This window comes from Ictidomys tridecemlineatus, chromosome 13 (assembly GCF_052094955.1).
Source record: "Ictidomys tridecemlineatus isolate mIctTri1 chromosome 13, mIctTri1.hap1, whole genome shotgun sequence".
Classification (NCBI taxonomy): Eukaryota; Metazoa; Chordata; class Mammalia; order Rodentia; family Sciuridae; genus Ictidomys; species Ictidomys tridecemlineatus.
Window position 1 is genome coordinate 2,273,077 of NC_135489.1, and position 17,601 is coordinate 2,290,677.

The 17,601-nt window shown below is 45.2% G+C and overlaps 1 protein-coding gene across 9 annotated transcripts in view; it reads right to left on the reverse strand.

Moving 5' to 3' along the window:
• Znf236 (zinc finger protein 236) overlaps positions 1 to 17,601 on the reverse strand; it is a 90,519-nt gene that overhangs the window by 49,474 nt on the left and 23,444 nt on the right. For all 9 annotated transcript variants that reach the window (XR_013429454.1, XR_013429455.1, XM_078029861.1 and 6 more), the window contains 5 exons: positions 16,591 to 16,734; positions 15,913 to 16,116; positions 15,012 to 15,240; positions 3,499 to 3,771; positions 2,395 to 2,598 (listed from right to left, as the gene is read on the reverse strand). Coding sequence is in view for 7 of the 9 variants with exons in the window: in XM_078029861.1 (XP_077885987.1) it covers positions 2,395 to 2,598; positions 3,499 to 3,771; positions 15,012 to 15,240; positions 15,913 to 16,116; positions 16,591 to 16,734 (1,054 nt within the window). In the remaining 2 variants the exon portion in view is untranslated. The remainder of the gene's footprint in view (positions 1 to 2,394; positions 2,599 to 3,498; positions 3,772 to 15,011; positions 15,241 to 15,912; positions 16,117 to 16,590; positions 16,735 to 17,601) is intronic.

The window sequence follows — 17,601 nt, forward strand, 5'->3', positions numbered from 1 at the left end:
AGCAGAGGTTCCACTTAACCCAGAAAAAAATGTAGAATAAAAACTGTAATAGAATTCAATTAAGGGTTCACAAACTCACAGGCACTTGATTCAACTTATACTGACCCCAAAGGAGGTTGTTCTTCTGTAAGCCGCCCAGCTAGAAGAGAAGAGAAAGCCCCTCCTCCAGACACCCAGGGAGTCTGGCTCATGCTCCACAACATCAAACAACCACACCCTGACACTTGTGCCTCCCGGGAGGTGACAAAGCACACCCTCCTGGTCTCAGAGCTGGGAGCTGCAGCACCCCAGCCACCACCACCTGCCCATCTGCCTATGGTGCAGGTTTCTTGTATCTTCTAAGGTCAATTATGGCCAGTACATTATCCAGGAAAAGAGCCACTACATCCAAATTTTCAAATGTTTTAGCAACTAATTGTATGTGTTTTCAAACAATTTTCATCTCAATTATATCTCTGTTTACAGATACATTTTTTCATTCCCAATATTTCACTTTCCCTTTAGTTTATCAATGACAAGTTATCTATTTTACTATTCACTTTTTTTTTTTTTTTTTTTTTTTTGATACCAGGGATTGAACTCAGGGACACTCAACCATTGAGCCACATCCCCAGCCCTATTTTGTATTTTATTTAGAGACAGGGTCTCACTGAGTTGCTTAGCACCTCGCCGTTGCTGAGGCTGGCCTTGAACTCACAATCCTCCTGTTTTAGCCTCTGGAGCCACTAGGATTATAGGTGTACACCACTGCACCTGGCTCACTTTTTTAAGTTTGTAAAATTATCAAATTTGTTTTAAATTCTTTTATATGTATTAATTCCTTTGTTCCCTTCCCCCAACTCACCTCCCATTTTTCTAGCTGATGAGTTAACTATTATTTATTTTCATCCTTATTTTTTAATAGAAAATATTCAAAAGCCTTAATATTTCTGAGAACACTTTTGGTCTCTCTGATCTGTTTATATACTGCTCCCATTTATAAACATGATTTCAAATTTGAGTCTCTCTTTTCCTTAAAATTAAATTTTAGATAGCTATTTCCTTAATTCATGTTTTCATGGAATTGTAATCAGCATCCACTTTTGAGTGAAATTTTCCTGAACCCTACAATGTGGACTTTTATTTCATGCATATTTGAGAATGTGTAATATAAGGGAAAAATTGTACAAGTATTAAAATATCCTTTCTAATGTGTGTATTCAAATCTTCTCACTGTGTTATCTAAAATTGACCTTTTTAGTAGTTGCAAATCTCTCATTAAACCTAACAACTTAAACACTTTTTTGGCAACTTGAACACTTCTTCCTTCTGATGGCTTTGGTAAACACATGTTAATGCCATGCTGTTAAATATATAGAGTTCATGACTACTGATCGGCTATTGAAGGTCTACAATTCATATCAATCTAAAATATATCTATACATACTATTTAAATTTTTTTATTCTAAATTGTATTTTGTCTGATACTAATTTTGCTTATAGACTAGATTAGCTTATCTAGGAAATTATACAGGGACTGCATAAAAATCTGAATTCATACACAGAATTTAATTAGTGGTATAGTCTAAATGTTTGTGTCCCCTCAAAACATCCATATTTTGAAATCTAGCCCCCAATGAGACAGTACAACCAGGGGAGGCTTAAGAAGGATGGGGCCTTGCGGGGAGCCCTCCTGGATGGATCAGGGTCCTCTATGGAAAGCCCTGGGTAGCTGCCCGCTCCTCCTTCCTCCACGTGCACATGCACACCAGACCAACCAGAGGTGCTGCCACAAGTGGGAGAAGTACATGTCTGTTACTTAGAAGGGGTCAGTTTACGCTATTTTTGTTATAGCAGACCAAACCTCACTAAAACGAGGTTTCTTATATTTTGCTCTAGTACTTAAAAAAGTCATTTTCCCAAGCATACTGGTAAGCAGTGCTCTCTTTCTGGAGAGTTAACAAAATCATGATTTGGCTTGATTATATAATATACTGAGCCTAAAGAGAACTTAAAAGCAGGCAGGTTTTTCTTTTCAATGCAAAGATTTAAAGCAGCCCAAACTGCTTCACTATGTCACACACCTTGTGGGACTTCACAAATGAACACAAAACATGCCACATGTTTTACATTAAAGACCCCTTGTCACCTTGATGGTGTCAGCAAGGCAGAACATTTAATGAAGACTGGCGTACCTCCAGACACACAGTGCTTCTCTTTGAACCAAAACATAATTTGAGCAATAGTTTATGATTTTTACCTTGACTGTGAAAAATACTAGTTCATAGACAAAACAGTGCTCAACAAAGGTGTCTTCAGCCCGTGGCTGACACACTAAACATGCACACCGGAGCCTGGTGCTGCCAAAGCAAAGAGCACTTGACCAGATATGACGACTCCTCGGGTGCCTCTTACCTAAGTCAGTTATGAGAATCGGTTCCTGCAAAGGGATGTCGGGGACTGGAGCGCTGGTCCTGCCCACACGGACCTTGGCAGGCTTGCGCTGGTGCCTCATCTTGCGTAACTCCGTGTGTTTGAAGTGGGAAGCAATGTGGGTCTTCCTATGGCCTGAGGTGCGAAACTTTTTGTCACAGTGAGGACAAGCAAAAGGTCTAACTCCTAATAAAAATGAGAGCACAGTTTAAAATTAGTTCAAGGAATCAGATTTCAGTAAAAAACTCCAACATAAAATGTTAGTAATTCCAGTATTGATTTGAATACTCATTTGTTATTCCATGCTTATAATTTCATGGATTTTATAAATAATCTTGTTTATATACAGTGCATAATGACAAATGTGGGAAACATAATAAGAGCACTTTACACGAAAAAGAACACTTATTTCCAGGACAAAGGCTTAAGTTGTACACTACGGGTGTCCAAGCCACTGTGTCAGAGTGCTCATCCCCTCAAGCCGCCCACTGCTGGCTGATGGCAAGACCCACTCCTGGGTCCTACACCCCAGTGCCTGTCAGCAGCTCTTGACAAGCAGTTAGCTGTAGCTCCTGGGTGATAAGTAACAACCAAGTAGTACCATCCTAACATCCTCTCCTTTCTCCCCTTTTCTGAGCCAATTTGTTTCCTTTTATAATTTTTTTGGCAAATAAAAATACAGATTCCTTAGAAGGACATAACACTAATTCCAACGTCTTTAACCTCTGGCACACAACGCCACCCCGGCAGGGAGCCTAAGGGTTCAGGAAGGGGCCTGCCAGTGAGTGGTGGGTTGGGAGGGGTGTCAAAAATGTTCCAATTGGGGGAGGGGTAGCTGCACCATTCTGAACTGTGCACTTATAAATGTTACGGTATGTGATTTACATCTCAATAAGGCTGTTATTTTAAAAGATGTGGAGCTCAAGTGCGACCCCTTCATGCCCTACCAGTGACTGCAGAAGGTTCCCACAGCAGCAGGCAGCAGGTCCCCTCCCGCCCCAGCTCAGCCCCCACTCAACCCCGTACGCCGTGTGCTGTGCGTGGGGGCCGGTCACGCCCATCTCCTCTCCGGACCCGCCCGCGCACCTGTGTGCAGGCGGATGTGCACCTTGAGGCTCCCTGAGGTGGAGAAGCTCTTCATGCAGTACTGGCACTTGAAGGCCTTGATGCCCGTGTGCGTCTTGATGTGCGCCGTCAGCGTGCTCTTCACGGCGAAGGCGCGGAAGCACTGCGGGCACTTGAAGGGCTTCTCGTGGGTGTGGATGCGGATGTGGCGCACCAAGTCGCTGGGCTTCCGGAACTCCTTGGTGCAGTAGGGACACACGTGCCACCGCACGCCGTTCTCCTCCCGAACGGAGCCTGGAGCGACAAGGAGAGGAGGGCAGTCCAGCGGCCCGGAACCCACGCGGGCGCACGAAGGATGGATGCACCCGCACTTGTGTGCCCGCCCCAGGAAGCGCAGCGTCAGCAGTTACCACAGCTTGGATTACCCAGCGAACAGCTTAACCTTGGCCCCATCGCTAAGTGACCTAAGTTACTAGAGACCTGGTTACCTTGACCCCATGGCTAAGTTACCAACTGTGATGTTTCATCTAGAAGACACCCTGACTTTCCGTGAGTACAGGAGGCAAGGCCTGCAGGACAGACAGGAAGAGGCTGCAGCTGAACACAGCATCTCCGAAACCAGTGCACAGACCCGCATCAGCTGCCCCACAGCCAGGGCCAGTGTGATCCAGGGACCCACCGACTCCAGGAACCGGCAGATGGGAATGAAGTCTGCAAAACTATTTACTGAGCCTCTCACGCCACAAATAAAAAGTAATATGAGGGGCTGGGGATACAGCTCAGTCGATAGAGTGCTAGCCCTGCACGCACAAGGCCCTGAGTTCAATCCCCAGCACCCCCCACCCAAAAAAAGTAATATGAATGCAAATAATCAGCAAATGATAGACTGTTCAGCTTCAAAAGAAAATTTACGAACAGTTGACCAAGAAATAGTACATGACACTAGAGGGTCCATGATCAGATGTGAAAGATCCTGCCTTCTTCAACTACAAAGGTTATTATTCAACTCCGAATCAAAGTTAAAACTCCTAACAGAAGAAGATCACAAATAAAAATTTATGGAAATGAGCAAAATTATTTCTAACACACATGTATATTTTAAATAAAATTCAGCACACTCACTTTTTATTTTGAAAAGTTTGACTACATATATTTATCTGAAATGAAATAAATATAAACAGTAGTTATGTAGATTCAATTTAAGTAAATTCTAAAAGATTTTGGTCATGTTGATGAAATCCACCAGAAAATTTCAACTTATTTATTTTAGTGTGTCTGTACAGGCATAGTTTTGTTAGGGAAAAGGAAAATCTCTTCTTTCTCTTTGTTATCAGCAAATAAGGAATTTTCCACATACACAAAGGAATCTGTAAAAGGAGAAAGTGAATTTTTCTCTGATAACATTCTTTGCAAGAACAATTCATATGGAAAATTATTAGGTAAAAGAAAATCAGAAACATAACTATATCTTCTGTTAGCTAAAATTAGAAACTCATCTCTGAAAATCAAATTTTTTTCCAAACAAAAATGAAAATACAGAGGTGGGGTTGTGGCTTAGAGGTAAGCACTCGCCTAACACGTGTGTGAGGCGCTAGGTTCTATCCTCAGCACCACATAAAAATAAATAAATAAAATAAAGATATTGTGTCTAACTACAACTAAATTTTTTAAATTAAAATATACATTTAATTATGAAGAATACACAGTATAAAACTGTCACCAAGTTCTAATTATTTCTGGGAACAAACTGAAACAAAAATTCCAAACTGGCAGCCCTGAGCTGGTTCAAAATGTGACCTGCATGTGCAAAAATGAAAGGCTGAATCCAGAGTTGTACTGCAACAAGCGGGAAGTCCGGAAAACCAGACCACACCCCACAGGGCAAGTTTCCCAGCACAGGGAAACAGCATCCCTCCTCAAACATGTTCCCATATTTGTAAAGAAAAAAACATGTAATCATATTTAATAGAAAAGGAATTCGTAAGATCATCTACTCTAAAACATTTTTAAGTCTAAAAACAGAAAGAGGTAAATAAAACATATCAAGACAACACTAAAAAGGAAAATAAAATCAACACTCTATTTACAAATAATAGCCACAAGAAAAATTTTAAATACAACTGAAATATGAGAAAAAGATGAATAAATCATATAAATATAAAACTTTATAAACTCATTGATTCTCCCTGGTTTAATTTATCATTCATACATACATACTAAGACTAGTTTTAGAAACATCAGCAAAAGTGAATCTGAAAAAATATGGGAAAATTATCAAGTACACACTTCAAAACAAAAGAGTATCAAGAGAGAACTAGGCTTCCTAGTTACTAAAATGCACAATAAAGCCTAAGCACAGGTACCAGAACTTATTGAATAAAACGACTAGCAAACTAGTGAAGTACAGGAGGGAAAAGACCTGGGCAGATATGGAGTGGTGTATGTAAAGGTGGCCATTCAGCTAGGCAGCGAGACACAAACCTGTTCAACAAATGGTGTTTGGACTCCTGGATAGCCAGCCAAAGAGAAATTACATTGAGTCCAAGATTCAAAAGCATTAGGTGAAAGAAGAAGTTATGTTTCCATAAGGTTGGTGCTGAAGTCTAAATGTTATACAAGCCCAAAAGTCACAATTGACAAACTTGGCAACATAAAGGCAAACATTTCCCTCAAGTGGAAAAGCACATTAGAAAAGAATGTGTCACAAATATAGATAACAAAATATCACCATCTTTAATGTATCACAGCCACAAAATGAAAATCAAGAAGTAGTCTAATGGAAAAATACAAGTGTTCTTTAATATGAAAAGCTCTCAACCTAAGCCTTGTAAGAGAATATAATTTACATGACAATAGGGTACCAGTTTTTAACTGGGTAACCAGATGAGCAAAGCGGACCGAAAATCTTATAACCCTGTCTTGAAAAGGCCCGTGAGGAAACAGGCACTCCAAGACGCTGTTACTGGGAGTGGACACAAAACTAGAAACATTGTCAAAGCAAAGTAATTTTTCTTTTGTTAGCAAACACAACACTGATTTTAAAAATGAAATTTGTAAGAGGTGTAAAGACTGCACAGTAGCAATCTCCTGCTGGTGGTGATGTGCTATGGCTCCATGAAGCAGTCCTTGATTTTAGGCAATACACTGTTAGGGAAATGCTCCCAGTTAGAGCAGTGTTACATCTGCAGGCCACTGGGAAAATTCAAATCCCTAAGTAGAGAAGGCAAATGCAGTAAGATGGGAACATTCAGGGGTTTCTGGGTGAGAGGTATAAGAGAATTCTTCGATTTGTTTTGAAACCTTTCTATTAAAATCAAAATTATTTCAAAATTAAAATCTTAAAACAATCTTTATAGAATTTACCCTTTGAAACGAAACCTTTGACACTTCTAGAAACATACCCCACAGATAAATTTACGTGTGAAATGACAAAGCTACACACATATCAGAGCGGCACTGTGAAAGTAAAAGACTGCAAATAAGTGGAATGTCTCTATTTAATAAATAGGCTAGTTACATAAGCTACAAAACATCTATAAAATGGAACACAATTCAGGAATCTTGAAAAATAAGACGTCAGGTGGAAAAAAGAACCTGAGAACAGAGACACACATGCACACATCCTGCTGAAAGCCATTACCTTGATGCCCCCGTCACTGCAGGAAAGACACGCATTCACTAAGCGCTTACTATGTGCCAAGCACTATTATGTGGATTTCCTTTCAATTGTCTCCTGCCTGCTCCCTCATCGGCCTCATTTGTAGATGGGAAAGCTGGCAACCCAAAGACCAAAGAACTGGCCCAGGAGCCAGTGTTCACAAAGGGCCCGCGTGGTCCCAGAGCCTGAGTGTGCTTTCTCACATAGGTCTGACCTCCGAGCTTTACTCCAGGAAAAGCATTCCCACGTGCCAAGGACCAAGCCAGGCTCAAGTCATCCCCTACCCCTGAACTGACTACAGTCTCAAGGCAGGCAGGCAGGCAGTGTGACTACACAAGGGTGGGACAGCCCTACAGGTGCTGAGACAGGTGCTCATGCTCAAGAACGACAGTGTGCAAAGACACTGCAGGTGAGTCTCCTGGAGGGGAGAATGCCACGGAGCTCCTGCATCCGCAAGGTGGTCCTCAGCTGCACTCTGAAGGACCTGGCCTAGGCACATTCACCAGATAAAAACAGCAAAAGCCAGCAATGACACACGTCCCAAGACCTAAGCATCAAGATGGCCAGGATAAGGGACACTGGGTGGAATCCCAAGACGAAGCCCCTGAATGCAGGCAAGACTGGAATAAGGCAAGTCTCACATCCAGGAGAGGAAGCCCCACGTGTGCTCTGCTCAGTCAGCCCCACCCAGGGCAGGCCAGGGGAGAGGGAGTCCAGAGTCCCCTCCTCACTCTTCAGCAGCCGATCTTCATCTGGCTCCCCCCAAGGTAAGGCCTGACAGTCCAGGCTGGTAAATAAAAGGACAGTCACTGAGTGATAGAGGGACGAAATTTCTTCAGAAGGGGACACCAAGAATGCTTCAGAAACAAAAGTGGTCATGACAGTGCAGCTCATTCATGACCACAGAGTTTCTGTCCCTGACATTGGGCTTTGCTGTCGTTATCTTTATAACCTGAAATAGCTTACAGTGTTCTCAGATCAGCAAACACTGGCAGAGGATGGCAGGTCGGCCGCTGTGAAGAGCCTGACTTCTGGGAAGAAGCACCCTTGGAAAGCAGTGGCGATGCAGGCGTGTTTGAGGAATGGTGTCGGCTGGCGGCTTCCAGCTGTGCACAGAGTTCTCAGTTCTGCACACAGCACTAACACACCTGACAGCGGGACGTCCATCAGGATGCGGAGCCGACACCCTGGAGTGCCTCCTGGAGCCCCTTCCCCAGACATGGCTTGACAGCTAGCATGGCTCAGACTCTGCCAGCATCAGGAGTCAGCTCCTATCAGGGTGCTGCAGTTGCCAAAACTGTCAGACAGAAGCACCCAGGGCAGCAACACTTCTGTGCAGGCACGTCAGTGCATGGACCTGCTGTCTATATTTGCTGGCCCCAGTGAACACATGCTCCTTGTTGGATCTTCTGATGGAACACTGACTTCCGGAGCTATATCCACTGAGAACAGCTCCCAGTCCTTGTTGAATGAAAACTCCACTTTCACAGAGTTGGGGGCTAGTTACTGATAGTAAATGCCCATCAGAAAGGAAACAAGCATTCCTAAGGGTACTACTGAATCCAGCAATGGAAAAGCCTAGAATTCTCTAGAAGAGCGTGTAGGCACAAGGTGAAAAAAGGCAGGCATCCAGTAGATGCTCTCAACCTGGCCCCTGGGTAGGCCGAGCAGGCCAGCCAGCCCCTCGGAGCAGCTCACCCCAGGTTCCTCTGGACTGCTCCAGATAGTCTCGCCAGCCTCAATGTGTCCTACAGAAGCAAACTGGAGTTCACGTATGCCCTCTTTGCAGGTTTATCTGCTACAAGAAGCACCTGCTTAGACACATGCTCCAAGATGAAGGAGGTCCTCAGGAGGTCACTCCTCTCATTGGCCAGACCAGGCCATGTCTGAACCACAAGCACCCCATGGCCACGGATGCTCAGCCCTCTGCTTCACACGGTCAGCATGTGCTCGGACTCACGAAGAGAGCTACAGTGGCTGCCATGAGAAGCAGATTCTCCAGAGGAGCAACTTCAACGTTTCTTCACGTGTCTGCAGGAAGGAGCAAGTCACAGCATATTAGGAGTAGAGAGTGTAGAACCAGGACTGGTTGCAATCACGCAAGGAGCAGTGGGAAATGCAGATCCAAGGGCACAGAAGCGTTTGTCCCTCAAAATCGGCAGGATTCTCAGGAAGTACAGAGAGCCAAGGGGATCTGTTCACAAGCACATCACCTGATACCTTTAAAGTGAACCTCTTACCTGGCAGATGTTCAATGGTGCTGGTTCACCTGGCTATGCAGGAGTACTAAGAACAAGCCTCCACAATCATGGTCCAGGGTGCACCCAGCACCATCAGCAAGGACACAGTCACTCCATGGTGCCCAGAAGTCCTCCAGCACCATCAGCAAGGACAGAGGCCTTCCATGGTGCCCAGAAGTCATCCAGGACCATCAGCAAGGACACAGGCCCTCCACAGTGGCCCAGAAGTCCTCCAGCACCATTAGCAAGGACACAGGCCCTCCACCGTGCCCTGAAGTCATCCAGCATCATCAGAAAGGACACAGGCCCTCCACGGTGGCCCAGAAGTCCTCCAGCACCATCAGAAAGGATACAGGCCCTCCACGGTGGCCCAGAAGTCCTCCAGCACCATCAGAAAGGATACAGGCCCTCCACGGTGGCCCAGAAGTCCTCCAGCACCATCAGCAAGGACACAAGCCCTCCATGGTGCCCAGAAGTCCTCCAGCACCATCAGCAAGGACAAAGGCCTTCCATGGTGGCCCAGAAGTCCTCCAGCACCATCAGAAAGGACACAGGCCCTCCACGGTGGCCCAGAAATCATCCAGCACCATCAGCAAGGACACAGGCCCTCCACGGTGGCCCAGAAATCATCCAGCACCATCAGAAAGGACACAGGCCCTCCAGGTGCCCAGAAGTCATCCAGCACCATCAGCAAGGACCCAGGTCCTCCATGGTGCCCTGAAGTCATGCAGCATTATCAGAAAGGACACAGGCCCTCCAGGTGCCCAGAAGTCCTCCAGCACCATCAGAAAGGACACAGGCCCTCCACGGTGGCCCAGAAGTCCTCCCTCCGTGGTGGCCCAGAAGTCCTCCAGCATCATCACAAAGGACACAGGCCCTTCATGGTGCTCAGAAGTCATCCAGCATCATAACAAAGAACACAGGCCCTCCAGGTGCCCAGAAGTCCTCCAGCACCATCAGCAAGGACACAGGCCCTCCATGGTGGCCCAGAAGGCATCCAGCACCATCAGCAAGGACCCAGGTCCTCCATGGTGCCCTGAAGTCATCCAGCATCATCAGAAAGGACATAGGCCCTCCATGGTGCCCAGAAGTCCTCCAGCACCATCAGCAAGGACACAGGCCCTCCATGGTGCCCAGAAGTCCTCCAGCACCATCAGCAAGGACACAGGCCCTCCATGGTGCCCAGAAGTCCTAAAGCACCATCAGCAAGGACACAGGCCCTCCATGGTGCCCAGAAGTCCTCCAGCATCATCAGAAAGGACACAGGCCCTCCATGGTGCCCAGAAGTCCTCCAGCACCATCAGCAAGGACACAGGTCCTCCATGGTGCCCTGAAGTCCTCCAGCACCATCAGCAAGGACACTGTCCTTTTATGAAAACCACTATACACATAACTCAGAATTTCTCAAGTGTTTCAGCCGTGACAGGCTAAAGTTTCGGAAAGTCACTAAAAGTATTCTCTCAGGGAATATCTGAGAGAAAATAGGAGTGCCTAATTTATAATCAGGAATTTTTTAACACTATTTCAAGGTTATTGCAATGATTTATTGAGAATCTCCAATAAAATGTGCATAACTTCCCCTAAATACAGATAGGTGACAACAAAAAATAGTTTCTTGCCTAATGACTCAAAAGTTGTACATAAAAAGGTCATGAAGGGTGAGGTGCAGCTCAGTCACAGAGCACTTGTCTAGCACGTCCAAGGGGTGGGTTAAATCCCTAGCACCAACACAGCACAGACATCCTGCCCTCTTAATTACTTTATCTGAAACTTTAAGTCGTGTCCTTCATAAAGACATATCAGTCAAAAATACTGTACATATTTTTCATGAAAGTTTCACTTTCTTTTATGTATATGGACAATTTTAGATAAAATACAACTATCAAAACTAAAAATATCAATTTTTTTCTTGGGGGCGGGATGGGGTACTGAGGATTGAACATAGGGACACTCTACTCACTGAACTACATCTCCAGTCCTTTTTATTTTTTTATTTTGAGGTAGGGCCTCATCAAGCTGGGCTCAAACTATGATTCCCTGCCTCAGCCTCCCAAGTGCCTGTAATTATAGGCACGCATCACACACCTAGTTACAATCAGATTTATCTAAATTGTCTCAATGCCAGTGTGTATTCTACAATGGAACAAATTTAATTAAAATGAGTACTGGTAATATACAATTTTTACAAAAATGTACATAAAGTTTTATATAGCAAAATTGAAAATAAAAAAAAAACAGCTGAGCAAATCCAATAATTCCTTAAAAAAAAGGACAAAAAGAGAAAGAAGGCAAAAAGATCACAGCCCAGATGGAACATGTGGTTTGTTTTACATTCATAAATTAACTACCATACTTCACACGTTACAGATGAAAACAACAGGAGAAAGCAACAGAGAAAAAGAAAGTATTTGATAATATTCACAGTCTTGAAGAAAAAACTGACCTCCTGGCAAACTGACAAAGGTGAGAATCTCCGGAAGCGGAAGGCACCTGAGAAGCCCATCACAGAAAGCCAGGTGCAAGCTTGCACGTGGAGGCCTCCTGGCCCCCCACAGAAGGAAGCAGACCTGTCAGCACTGCCTCCACAAGAGGCCAGCTAGCCCAGCAAGAGGAGAAATCACCAGTGTCCACATGGAAAGCCCGACAACCTTCGGATGATCGCCACCATCAACAGAAGTCAAGAGGTTTCTGAATTCACAATCAGTATATGAAAGTCAATCACCTTTCCATACAGACAGGAAATGCAACCTGAAGATGACTCACAGCAATGGAAGAGATTAGGCCAAATGTAATGAAAGATTTACAAGACTTTAAGAAACCAAACGGTATCAACAGGAGGAAAAATACATTCTTGGATAAAGACCAAGTTAATCCTGAAGAGGATGAAAGATAAGCTCTGTCATACGGATTTTAAGAGAATGATGGGTAGTGTGCTTTAACAGTAACCTAAGCTAAAAGGTAAGTGGAACAGAACTGAGCCAGAACAAGACTCAACCTTAGCAGGGAAGGGCTGCCTCAGGGATAGTAAGTATACAACTGGCTTTTAAACCAAGAGCAAAAATGTTCTGGGGAAAAATTATACCCGCACTGAACACATACAGACATTTTTCTTGTCATTATCCCCTAAATAATACAGTATACAAGTATTTACACCATATTTACATTGTGTTGGTATTATAAATAACCTAAAGATGGCCTAAGTGCACAATAGGACATACACAGGTGATATGCAAACACTAGGCTGTCCTACATAAGGGATTTGGGCGCCCTTAGATTTTGGTACCTGTGGGACTAAGGAATCAGAACCCCCCGTTTGCCAAGGATGACTACTTTTAAAAGCAGGTGATCCTGAAAGTGGCAGCATGCTGGGGCCATGTGCTGCAAGGTCAACAGCCTGTGACAGCACTCTTCAATGACCAAAGCTCATAGCAACGACCCCAAGACATCAAAAAACATGGAGCAAAACCATGCTGATCTAAAAAGACCAGAGTACCCATGTTCTGATGAGTTTCCACATAGAATGGCTACAACACACCATTCTTACACTTGCAAGAATAATCACCAGCTTCCCACTAGACCCCTCTCACCGTGATTCCTAGATGGTCAATACTGTTCTGCAGTAAACTCCAAATGTCACTAAAAATTCACCATGAGCTACCTATTGTAAGTCAGCTGATAGTTAAAATTTGTTAAATTTTCAAATAATATACAGACCTCTTAATATAGCAAGGAAATTCTATGAGAAAATTGTTCTGAAAAAACAATAAATCTAAAAACAGTGACTTTATGTAGTAGAGTCCATTCAATCTGGGAATGTAATCAAGAATAATTACAAGCTGTTAAGAAAACACTACAACTTCAGAGACAAGAACAGTCTTGCACGTGTCCTCCTGGGTATTCCATCGTGGCAAGGCATTTCCAGACAAAACTCCTATATTGAAGGTGAACTGATCCCGGAAGTTTTAAACAAGAACACCTTCACGTAGAAACTGGAAACCATCAGTCATCTCACCTCAGTTATCAGATTTAAAACCAGAAATTTTTTTTTTTTAACGTGTTTTGAATCACGTGTAAATTAATAGAAGAGCTCCCACTTGTTAGAACTCTGTGCACTTAACTTACTGAAGCATTTTGGAAACGAGGTTAGACAGGTGCGGGAGAGAAAACCGCCTCCAGCACTGTGGGCAGGAGGGGCCTCTCGGTGAGGCTCACCTTGGCACCTGTGGCGCCACTGCTATTTGGCATTTGTAGGAAGGGAAGTCCGGCCTTCAGGAAAGACTACTCCCCACTCAGTGGCCTACATCCAGGCAAGAGCATCTTTCTGGGGGTATTTGGTATTTAACCCAGGGGTACCTTTCCACTGAGCCACATCGTCATGTCCCCAGCCCTTTTTTATTTTGAGATATGGTCTTGCTGAGTTGTCCAGGCTCTCCTCAAACTTGCAATTCTCCTGTCTCAGCCTCGCCAGTCACTGGGATTACAGGTGTGCCCCATCTCTCCCACAGAACCTCTTTAATTTGGCACAACAACAAGAGTCAGCAGTACCTCACGAGAGGTACCACACAGGCTGTGTGTTTGCATAGCCCTCTGGCACAGACACCCGTGACTGTAGGGCTACACTTCAGCTGATCACGTGCACAGAGACACTCTCTCCCCACCTTTCCCCTCTGAATCCAAGAAACCCTTTTTCACTTGCGAGCAGTAGGCCAGATCAAGGGGCATGCGGGGCAAGAAAAGGCTTCCAAGTCATGTCACCAATGAGGAAATGTGCTCTGGAAAAGAAATGCCACCCAGTTGCCCCACACTTGGCAGCAAGAAAGCATGCACTGCTCAGGGCATTGACGAGGTCTGCACAGTTCAGGACTCCCACAAGTGCCTGCTCCTGTGCAACAGCGCCCTGAGCATCAGAGACGAAAGACTGACTCCAGGACAGAGAGGGCTGGTCATCTACAAGGGGCACGCAGCTGCACCTCTACAGAGACCCCCAGGGAGAAGGCAAGCATTGCCACCACCAGTGTTTAGCGAGGCATTGTGTAGGGCTTCCAGAGGTGGCGTGTGGAGGGGTAGCACTGAGGCTGGCCTGGAGAGACCATCAGGGTACAAAAAAAAGACGAAGAGTAAGATATTTATTCTAGGGTCAAAAAACCTCAGAAGCGGGGTGTTTGGTAAATGAAGAAGTGTCTGCAGACAGCAGCAATCCACATCACTAAAGGTGACAGCCAGAACAGTGGAGGGGAGCCTGTGGCCCAGAGACAGGCGACCGAGGACCAAGCCAACAAGGGAGGTGGCAGGAGGGCTCAAGTGGACGAGGGCTGGGGCAGCACTGGGGTAATGAGGAGGACGCGCCTGTCAGGAGCTCAGGACAAGGGAGCAGCAGGCCAGAGCCATGGGAGCAATGAGTCTGAGTCTCAGGAGCTTATGGCGGCAGAGAACAGGCAGCCCTGAGCTCAAGCTCCGGAAACCAAAGGCAGGAGAAGAGGTCGCCTGGGTTCCACCCTCTCCCATTTTCAGTACTGACTGACCACAGCTAGATCTGAAACGGCTCGAGCAAGCCACCTCCAGAGGGGAAGGGCACAACTCCCCTAACGCAAGCACATGCTCCCCCACGCTCCTCAAAGAAAAGCCTACAGAATTACCAGGCAGAAACGGAGACTTCTTCTTTATAGCTTTTTTCTCTTTTTTTTCCAACTTCTCCGGGCTTTCTGGCCCTTTCTCTGGCCCCGGGTCCGTGGGGTCTGCTTGCCCGGGGGACGCGCTGGCAGCATCGGGGCTCCCGGTTGGCCCTGTGGACGTCTTGGTGTGGCTGCAGTCGCTGGGCGGAGCTGCAACTGGAAGTGAAGACAGCCCACTGTTTTCTAAGGCTTGCTGGGACAGAAGAGAACTAGAAGGTTAGACGGCGGCAGCCACACCTGCCGCCACTCAATCCCAGTGCCACACAGCTCACCCAGAGTCTAGCTGCACTCTGAGAACTCATCCCACAACTCAAGCACTTAGTCACCAGAGGCCTCCAACTCTCACAGACTGTAATGTCCCTTTTGATTTCTGACACCTCACCCCTACCCACCAGCAGTCACATCTCTTAATTAAAGAGAAATAACATCATCCATCGACCGACTTTCAGAAGCTTACCTCAGACAACCCAGGTGGTCTCTGAGCAGGCCTGGGGCTCTACCTCAGGGCATGAGGACACTCAGGTGGTATCCTCAGGTTCCCTATCACCTTGGCCCACTTCTCCCCACCAGGTACAGGGAAGAAGCTGGCTTAACAGAAGAGGAGGAGGAGGAGGACCACTTTTACTCTTTCAGAGCAAAAAAACAGGGTTTTCAATGTTTTCAATGTATCAATGAGTGGATCATCTGAATTCTACACTGTCCATGGGCTCAAAACAGCGTGCACTTCTCACTGTCTCCTCCTCCAGTGCCCACGTGCAGCCAGGTGCCTTCACTCAGGCAAGCTGCCTGCCCACCTGGCACCGTGACCCTAGTTTCTGACAGCACTCAGGTGGAAACCTCAGGCAGGCAGGCAAACGTGCTTCACCTGTAGAATGTCCTGGTTGATGCCCACTGTGATGCTCAGCTGCTGCCCGGGCTGTGGGGACTGGTGGGACTCCACAGGCCCTGGCTCTGAGAGTTCCAGAAGCTGCTGGATGACATCCGTCACGGCCTGCGAGTTCTGCTGGCTTGAGGCTGCGGAGGCCTGGTTGTCCGTCTGCTGCAGAGGCAAGGTCTGAAACAGCGTGGCCTGGAATGCAATTCGGTCAGGAGAAACAGCTTTCCAACTTCAACAGAAGAAACAGTCACACACACTGTCCTCAAGAGCACTAACATCTAGTAGAACCCTGACGTTAGAAAGAGAGACATTCTGTCTATGCATGCTAATCAACTCTTAAATTAGAATGCAAAGATAAACAATATTCAATAATTATCAATCACACTGAGGGTAGGAGTCGTAATTCCATGAATAACTGACATTTTATCTCACTCTAATGAGTTCAGATGGCATCATCTACTATTATTCTGAAGTTTAAAAAGATTGACTTTCACTGATTAACAAAAAAAGCAACACCTTATCTCCAGAGAAAAACCTCCACAGACCCTTTCTGGTACTAATACAAATTTCAATGTTCAATGTTAAAGGTTATACTTAAAATAACAGATTTTAGTTAAATAAATAAATAAATAAATAATCCCCTGATTACCAAGTCCCTAAACTTACCGTAATGACGTGTGCAGTCTCCGCAGAGCTTGTGGGATTCGGGGGTCCCCCCATGTGCATCTTACTGATGTGCGTATTCAAGCTGCCGAGGCTCTTAAATACACAGCTACATGCTGTGCAGTTGTAGGTAGGACCACTCTTGACCTTACAGAATAAGAGAAAAAGTTGTTTTGAAAAGTATATTTAAATTATAGCAAGTCATAATTTATTATCCCATTCAAAATGATAAAACAAGCCTTCAACATTATTCTTTCTTTTGAAGTAGACAGCTATAGAATCAATGACCCAACTCTTTAATATTGAGATTAACTGAAATTGTAGTCTTTGTACATGAGAAATGGCTCAAGTTAAGAAACATACTTTTCATTTATTGTAATTTAATAAAAGATAAAACATCTAACATGTTTTCAGTTTCTTAAACAGCTGAACATAATGTTCAATAATGAAGGTTAGAGAGAAACATGACTGAAAAACGAGTTTTTGAGGGCCTTAGATGCAGGTTGAGAAGAAGGACCACAATGTGTACGTTTTTCATCACCAATTTTGATATTCATTATCAAGGACTAATTTTTAGAACAACAGTAAAGCTAGAAACAGACCATAGAGAGTAATAAAAATAAGAACGCCTGTGAATAGAGAAAGCATCCAAAATATTCACTATTACTAAAACCCCCGTGAGTTACCATTAGTGAGGAAGGCTTGCTTGAAAACTCACTGGCCCAGCTGAACGTGAGGAAGAACCTCCACTCTATTTCTGGCACCTCACTAAGAACCAAATTTAAGGACTGGATAACAGTCACACTCTGCAGAGGCCACTCTGGAACAGCCCACCCCAGCACAGGGCTCAGGGCATCCTCAAGAGGCACAGGCCAGTCCCTGCCCACTGCAGGGCTCTCTATATGAGGGGCACAGGGCATCCTTCAGCACTGTCCCGAGCTCTAGGGAGGCATCCCCCAAGCCACAGACAATAGCGATCCCCAGCAACACAAGAGGAGGACTCCAGACCCCAGA